The 9036-nt window shown below is 42.4% G+C and overlaps 1 protein-coding gene across 1 annotated transcript; it reads right to left on the bottom strand.

The window, feature by feature from the left end:
• Positions 1-446: 446 nt before the first annotated feature.
• On the bottom strand, positions 447-7229 carry LOC115587525 (gap junction alpha-3 protein-like). The gene is made up of 3 exons (XM_030427395.1): positions 6874-7229; positions 6191-6252; positions 447-4861 (listed from the first exon to the last, which is right to left on the bottom strand). Exon 3 carries the CDS (start codon positions 4824-4826, stop codon positions 3387-3389), a length of 1440 nt encoding a protein of 479 aa, XP_030283255.1. The 5' UTR covers positions 4827-4861; positions 6191-6252; positions 6874-7229; the 3' UTR covers positions 447-3386.
• Between the last annotated feature and the right edge of the window lie 1807 nt (positions 7230-9036).

The raw sequence follows: 9036 nt of genomic DNA, 5'->3' as shown, positions 1-9036 counted from the left end.
TTATTTAGTTTGTGTAGGCAGAGAAAGTCAATTAATATCTTTGTCTTGTCATCAACATTTCTTTACATAAACTACAGAGTGCTCCTTTAATCCATTTATACATATATATATAATATATCATTTCTATTTTGATAGTGTTAAGGGACTACAAACTAGATTGCTTTATAAGACGTATTAAAAGATGCTAAATTCATCTTGTGTCCTGTATCACATTTCCTTGTGTGATGTGTGTGGATATCTGGATTATTGAAGGATTTTTTGACAGTGAACCTGAGAACATGTCAGCCTTACAGCCTTTGTTGTCCATCTAATGTGTTGATGAGTTTAATATTTTATATTATATATTTTATATAATATTTTATTTTATCTGTCTTTAATAGTCAGTAGTTGTATTTTTGAGGCATACAATAATGCAGACTCGCAAAACTGAAAGCAAGAACACCGAATATGGTACAAAAAATTTATTTAGTAACAGTTTTGTAAACATTTGAGGTAAATTAACATTTACATCAACTTGTTCTTACAAAAGAATCATTCATACACAAGGCACTTCTCTTGTTTAAGACAGCATTGAAAACAGGTTGCTGTTCTGAGCATTGTGAGATGGTTCCTACTCCCTGACGAGCCAGAGAAATCATGCTCTGCATGAAACGTAAGAGGAGAGAGTTTGGAGGAGTCACGGGGACGACGGGCTTTGAACAAAACATCCTGTCAGGGCTTCGTATGCAGGGTTAGGGAAGGGCCAGCTACCCAGCTAACATTATGTCAACAGTGGGGTCGTCTGATTTGACGTCTGACCATAGTCCCGACGAGTCTGTGAGAACACACCGAGTGAACACACAGAAAAACACCCCAACTGTTTCTTCTCTCTCTCGCTGTTGTTATGTTTTTTTAAAGACTCAAACTCATCATTACCCGAGCTTGAGGTAAATAACAGTTTCTTTTTTTAATACTGCCTTTTTTTTGTGAAGAGCCACTGCGTTTTGGTTTTAAGACATTTTTTTTTTCCTTTGAGGATCATAGAGATTGGCAGTTTGGGTCACACTCGCTCTCTCTCTTGCTCTCTTGCTCGCTCACGCTCTCTTTCTCTCTCTATCACTACCAATATTAGCATTGTAGAACAGCAATTTTCTTTCCTAAATGTGCAAATCTTTATCAACTACCAAAATGTAAACTTTAGGGATCAAGAACAAATGCAGATAACAAAGTTTTTTTTGTCATTTTGAACAAGGAACACAGATTGGGAAAGGCTACGTTTTACCTATGTGTTGTGTAGGTGTATATTCTCCTCTTTGTGCTTGTGTTTGCACTGAATGTCATTTAAGCAACTGAAGTAAGATACGGTACTGAACACAATAAACCTATATGGGTACAGATACTCCTATTAACCTGCACATTAACTGCTGGAAAAGTATTGTTCCTATTGAATACTTTGCACAAACATAGTAGTGCTCAATCGTATGCCCTGTGCCCTATGTCCAATGCAGATGGTTGAGTTTTCACAGTGTACTTGCAACTCACAGGTAATACAGTGGATTAAGGTTGTTGCAAAGTTAAAGAAGAAAAGAAAAGCCTTTTGAAAGTGAGTGCCTGGATTGTGAATGAACCAAACAGCACAGTTAAACAACAGAGACAGGGGACTGCGGCTGCGGATGAATTCAGTTAAAAGTTTGGGCTTCTAAAGATCTCTAAGAATCAAGATGAACACAACAAAATAGAAGCCGTCAAGGTCGACTGCACCTTGGCGTTTTAAACGCAACGCCAGTCATTTTGTCTTTTTTTTAAATTGTAGCTGTTTTGCAATCACAAACTGACTACTACAAGAATGCAATTTATGAGTAAAATTCAATTCAGTTTTAAAAAAATAGCACTTTTCAGAATAAAACCAATGAAGAAGCACATGAAATGTGTGATGGTGGAAATCATTTAACTCCCAAAGTTGCTCTCAATCTTTAGGTGCGATGATTAAAAGGGGGGCCGTGGGTTTGAGGGCAAAAATATCTTCCAACTATCTAGCTAAAAATTGAGCGGTTTCAAGTCTAAGCAAAGAGCTTTGGGAGGTTGTTCATGTGGATGAACAAGGAGAATATTGTTATTCTTTACTGAGATTCTTTGAAGGCAACATCTTCATTTTCGTTTCAGGTGTGTTGACTGAAGGCGACGCTGACAGAGGCAGGCGCAAGGGACTCTGCTCCTTTTTTCGTCTTTTGTAAACTAACAGCATGGTGGGAACGTTTTGATCTCTGGGTTATTGACAGTGCAGTGTTGGTGGGGACCCAGGTGCATTCCTGACATCACAGGATTACTTCTACCAGCTGCTTTGACCCACATCCTGTCCACACTGCGCCTATGTGTGTTCATTCTGAGGACTCTGGGAATATCACCCCTGTCCAGTTCTACCCATTCCTTCTCAATTGCAATATTGATTGTCTCTGCAGGAAGCGCTGCAATTGATCATGGGTAAGACCAAGATAGCCAACTTTGCCATGCAAATTTGTCAGTGAATCGGTGAGTTGTAGTTTCAGACGCTGGCATGAACAACTACAAGGAACAAAATACATACAATGTTTGTGGATACAATGACCTCCTAGAGGAGTTATGTTTAACACAGCAGGGTTCTGTTCAGGAAATACAGGAAGTACTGCAGCAAAAGACCATCCAGGTCAAAGGACAAACACTGGAACAACCTGTTGACATGAAGTGCAAGACGAAGTGCATGTTTTTGTTTGACTGTGAAACCAGATAAATATGATGGACAAGATATGTGAGTGAAATATCCGGCTGTAACTGATCTGTACAACACTGCCAGCTAACTCTGCTTCCTCCAGGTGAAATAAAAAGAATATTCAGTCATTGTTTTAACAAATGATCCTCGTCATTTGGAATAATAAGTCCTTTAGGCAGAACAAAAAGAAGAAAAAAACAGAGTAACACCATGAGATCTTCCCCCAAACTGAACACGTGGCGAGATGTGTCCATTTTGAAGCAAAATTGTAACATCACAATGTCCTTCGCTCCATCCACCGCCGCAAGCGGAGCCCTCCAACTTTATAGCACTGCATGATCACATTTTGTGCGCATAAATTAAGACCAACCAAAAACACAAACCTTGCCTCAACTACTTTACAACTCACCGATTGCACTGAATAAACAACTGCTCCTGATCAAGTCGGTTCACGCTGTCCTGCTGTCCTTCTGTCCTGTCTCTTATCACCTTGCCTTCTTCTGGGTTTTTTTGTTTGTCTTTTTTGTTTTTTGCTTTTTTTTTTTTGCTTTATGCATGCCTGTGATTTTTTTTGTCTGAGAATCACCGTGTATGGGGTGGGGTTGGGGCAAGTGGGGTCTTGGTCTGGGAGGGTTTAGGGACATGAAAGGGCTGAAGAGATTCAGACAGCCAGGTCACTTGGTCTGGCCCTGATGCTGCTGCTCTTGCTGGCCCGACTGAGCCGCCGGGGGTCTGTACTGACCGTTACTGGGGGCTCGTGCATCTCCACTCTGGTAGTGGTGACGTGGCCTTCCTCCTGCTCGCTCTTCCCCCCACCCCAGCTGCCTGCATTGGAAACAGTGCCAGCGCTGCTGCTGCTGGAGGCGACATTGGCGGTTGTGTTGGTGATGTTGGTGTTACTGGTGGTGTTGCTGGTGGGAAGAAGCAGTGCAGCATCGACGGGCTGCTGTTGCTGCTCGTTGTTGGTGCTGGTGGAGGAAGAGGAGGATGGGGAGGATGAGGTGGCCTTCATCTCCCGAGTCTGCTGCTCGGTGGCCAGGTTGGCCCAGTTCTGCTGTGTGGCCAGCCTGTGGTTGTTGTTGTTGGTGATGTAGTAGTGGGATGAGGGGGAAGGCTGGCGGAGGGACTGCTCCTGCTGGAGGTCATCCATCTTGAACTCCGCTGCTGAGGGCACAGCTGCTGGCCCCATGGGCGGTAAGAATGCCCTGCTGCCCGCCGTCACATCCGTGTAGTTGGGAGGGTAGCTGAGGCTGGATGGGGCAGTTCTGGAGGCCGAGGCCAAACACTCAGGCTCTGCAATGTTGACACGGCGCAGCGACTCGTGGTCGGGGGCAAACTCATTTGTCATGCCCTGTTTAACTTTCTTCCATCCAAGGTGATAGATCTCTAACAAATTCAGCAAAAGAGACACGCAAGCCACCACAAGCATAAATATAATAAAAATGGTCTTTTCAGTGGGCCTCGATATGAAGCAGTCAACGGTGTTGGGGCAGGGCCAACGTGCACACTTGTACAGGGGCCTCAGCTGGAAGCCATAGAGGAAATACTGGCCCAAAATGAATCCCACTTCAAACAGGGTCTTGAAAATAATGTTGAACACATAGGTACGCAGCAATGCGCCTCTGATACGGATTTTGCCATGCTCGTCCCTGATTGGCGGTTTCTCCTTCTTGCCGCCTCCTCCTCCTCCTCCTCCTCCTCCAACTTCTCCACCATTTCTATAAAGGAGTTCTTTCTCCTCTTGGAACCTGTTTGCCTTGCGCGTCTCCTCCTCCTTCTCTTTCCGCTTCTCCTCCATGCGGACGATGTGTAGCACATGGCCCAGGTAGATGAGAGTTGGCGTGGACACGAAGATGATCTGCAGCACCCAGAAGCGGATGTGCGAGATGGGGAAGGCCTCGTCGTAGCAAACGTTCTCGCAACCGGGCTGTTGGGTGTTGCAGGTGAAGTCGGACTGCTCATCGCCCCAGACCTCTTCAGCTGCAGCCCCCAGCACCAGGATCCTGAAGATGAAGAGGACAGTCAGCCAGACTTTGCCGATGACCGTTGAGTGCTCCTGAGCGTTCTCCAACAGCCGCCCCAGAAAGCTCCAGTCGCCCATGCTTCAAGATTTCTAGCCTATGGAGAAAGTACAGGCTGGAGTGGACGAGGACAGGAGGAGTGGCAAAACAAAAAAGAGGACAAACAGACAGACAGAGAGAGAAAGTTACCAAGAAATGTTCAGGAATCTGTTGAAAGTACTTAAAGTTGGTCTGAATAATATCATGTAAGGCCTTACCCTGAGGTTAAACTCTCTACTCAAACGAACACACAAGAAGACACGAGGACATGGATGAGAGTGGAGGTGTCGACTAGACTCCGACATATTTCTCTTTTTCATTAAAACGCTTAGCAGACCAAGGTCTTTATAGAAGACCTGCCACGTCGGCGTCGGATATCGAAAACAAATCGAAACACAGCATTCGCTCCAATTGGACGCTTTTTAGCAGCTCATTTACTGTATAGGCCACCTGTTAGACTGAACCCCGGTTCACTCTCCCTTTCTCTCTCGCTCCCTCTCCCTCTATGTCAGGCTTGTCTCTCTCTCTCTCACCTGCTCGCTCCACTGCCCAGCAGGCATGTGCTGAGATCAACATTATAATGTTCGAAAACAGCATTTAGCAGAGATGGGGTTCTGGTGTGACACATGCACACACACACACACACACACACACACACACACAGGAACAAATACTGACATACACACATACAGACAACCCTCCCTTCAGCTCTCCCACTCAACTGTAAAACGAAAGCCACTGGGAACAAACAGAAAAATGTTACTGTAATAAGGAGAGTTAATCATGTAATGCCTGAGAGACGAATTCTGGTGAGATGTTAGAGTGAAGCTGTTTTTAAGTTTCTCTGAAAACTTTTTTTTCAGTTTGAAAAGAGTTTAGCAGAAGTCAAAAATTAATCTTTATCTTTATCTTTTTCTAATCATCTTTAAAATGTCAGCAAAAATAATCATCACACCCTCTGAGGGTCGATGTCAATGACTTCAAATAACCTGTTTTGTTCAATATTCCAAACCCCAAAACTGTTCAAAAACAGTTGTATAAATCATCGAATGAGCTTGATCAATGACAACACAGTGTTGTCAATTAGTTTTCTTTCCATTGAGTAATATTCTCAGCTCTAAATCTGTGAAGATGTCACAGATTTAATACTAATACTGAATGTTAATGTTGTAAAACAACTGTATACTTACTGTTGTCATGGGACAGACAGGGGATCAATTGTATTGTGTATTGAGCAAATAAGCGCCTGCTGATATTCTTTTAGACAGCATTCTGTAGGCAAATGGAATGAACAATATTCATACAACAAATTGACACACACACACACACACACACACACACACACACACACACACACACACACACACACACACACACACACAGAGTGAGCAGAGGAGAAACTTACTAAAATATTCTTGTATTAAAGGTAATAAATCCATCGACTAGGGTTCACAATATGTTTGACACCTGGAAGAAAAAAGCATTAGTCAAACAATAATTCATCCGCTTGCTGTTTAAAGGGGTTAGCAGACCAAGATTAGTTCATCGAACACTTGACAAAATATCACATAAAAAGTTCTGTGCATGTTTTGATGAAATATTAAAATGTATCTGGATCTTGAAACAACGTCTAGTTGTAGTCTGGTTCAGAAATCAAAACAGCTGAAAATAGTCTAAGTCTATGGAAACAGTTTCTATTTGAAGTAGCCTGTATACATGTTGCGCTGTGTATATTTGGGGTTACAGTAGCAGTTAACCCCTGAGTCATAAAGTTGTGTTTGACCTTGTGATGACTGAATTATTAGACACTATCTTTGAACCAGCTTTCCTCGGTTTCACAGGTATTTGTGGCATTTCTGTCGGGTGGTGGTGAATGTAACAGACAGGCTCAAATACAAAGCCATACCTGCCAGGCTGACAATACAGAGTGTGCCAGAGTCCCCAGACTCTCTGAGCTTTGTGAGGCTTTTGTCTCTCTCCTGTTTAGTGAAACTGAAGCAGCTCTTAATTACCTGATAACACGCCGTTCTTCATCTATCTTGGCTAACTTCTCTCCTATTTGAATACAGCAGTGTTGGGCCATCATACCTTTAGACCGGAGATGTCATACTTAAAAACGAAAAGCAAATCCTTCTGCCATCATTGGTGCCATCATTTGAGTGCGTCGAAAAGCGTGTAGACCTCCCGCGGCTGCAGCGACCCTCCCTCTGTCTCCCTGATCCCAAACCCCCAACCTGTCGCCTCCCTGTCAGCTCAACAAACTCTTCTCTAACTGCTGCCTCTCAAACTCATTCGTGCACAAACTTCTCCAGGCGTGTGCTCAGTCTGGCTGTCAGTCCCGGGACAGCTAAAGTGCGCAAGGAAAAGTTTTTCCTTGTTGCGGTTAGTTTTTGGAGGCCGATTGGAGTCGGAGATGGGGCTTGGTTAGACGGAGCTGCCTCCCGTTTCCAGCCATGTCTGGACTGTCACATTGTGTGACCATGCATGAGTGAATCCACAGAGTCATCAGCCTGTCCGGAGTCACACCACGCCCCTGCCAACCTCCCCAAAACCTGTCCAAAACGTGCGCAAAAGTAGACAAAAATGTGCGCAATAGCGTTCCCAAAACTTTGGCACAATATTTATGTATTTATTTATTCATTTATTTTGCACCATAGCCTGACCATGATCTGAACCTTGAAAATGTTTCACTCAACCCTTCAAAATCCAGACTAAAGTTTTCGAACATAGTAGGCCTAATAACTATTAGATAGCACCATTTAAAAGTCATAAGGTCCAGATAAAAAAAAAAAAAAAAACATGGCATAAGATAAAGCGAAAATCTGAAAAAGTGGGGCTGAATTTGCTAAGGGTCTGGTGTCCCCACTAGAATTCAAAGACTTGTTCCCTGTCATTCTAAAATATTTAAAGATTCACAGACTCATTGAATAAACAATTTTATTACACTTTATGTGTTCTTTCTGAAAAATATAACCTAATAGAGATATTAATATTAATGTCAGTTGAGTAGGTCCGTGAGCACCATTGTTGGCCGCTTGCTAGGACAAATTGTTTCCACTCCATTTCATTTCAAATATTAAATATCTCCACAGTTCCAGTTTCTGTCTGGACACTGACATGGTCGAGGTGAAGTGTAATTATTTGATGAGGTGTTAAACAAAGCTAGTAGGTATGCTAAGGCACAGCATGTGTTCTAGCCAGCAGACATACTGCCAAGAATTCAGAATAACTTTGTGAGATGATGACCATTTATAAGATGATCATGTTCCAGGAACGATCACAATCGACAGAGACATGGCCAATGTAACACGACTTCTAGTTCACCTGTTTTTAATGCATCTTTATAGTTATGAAATAGAGAGACAGTACTGTCCTGGTTTGGGGTTTTAGTTTAGTTATTTCCTTTTTTATTTTGAATGTTCATTCTCCTCATGTAAAGAGGTGAATCCACCTTAAAACCATCACTCAGTAAAATGTACAGTATTTAAAGGCCAAAGACAAATAATTACTTTATCCTGTTTGAACTGAGCCATGAATTAGGCCAGCACATGATGCTTGTCAACTTTAAATGTCCTTTTTCAACCTGAGAAAGTCACATTTTATGTCAAGTTTTGTTTTACTTCCTGACTTTGTGTGTTTTCCTGCCAGTTTTAATATTCTGCCACGCCCTTGATTGGTTTCAGCTGTCACTTGTGACCCCTCCCCCTCAGCAGAGTACACAGGTGTGTCCCCTCCGTCTTGTGTTTCTCCTGCCTGTGATTTTGAAACCTTACATTTTTTTGTGGATATTTTAATTTAATTTTACTTTTACTTCACACGCTCTCCATTGGATTTGTTGACTTGTGTTTGGACTATCCTCTGGTTGTTGCCTTTGCCTGCCTCACTCCATAAATCCATGTTCCTCAATACATATTATTAAATCACTGACTGTTCTTCCTCTGATTTCTATTACTTTGCTTACACCAGTGTTTGACATTGGTTGCATCTCACCACAGCAGTCGATTCCACTGTTTGCACAATCCACTACAGTCAGCCATAGTATTAAAACTGGCAGTAATGAGAATGGCAATGTAATTTTGTTATAATAACCATTACATTTGCTTATAAGTATTTTGGATGGCAGTGCGGACATGCCTGTCATAGTTCAGCAGATTTTTTTGGTTTGTTTTTTAGATTAACATATTGTCTGTGTCTGCTTATATTATAGTTACAACTCGGGTTTAAATATTCCTTCAGAAACTTTAAGCATGA

This window comes from Sparus aurata, chromosome 9, assembly GCF_900880675.1.
Source record: "Sparus aurata chromosome 9, fSpaAur1.1, whole genome shotgun sequence".
Classification (NCBI taxonomy): domain Eukaryota; kingdom Metazoa; phylum Chordata; class Actinopteri; order Spariformes; family Sparidae; genus Sparus; species Sparus aurata.
This window is presented reverse-complemented; position numbering and strand designations above follow the sequence as displayed.

Coding starts and splice junctions, on each gene's coding strand:
- LOC115587525 (XM_030427395.1), bottom strand. CDS start 4,826: ATGGGCGACTGGAGCTTTCTGGGGCGGCTGTTGGAGAACGCTCAGGAG.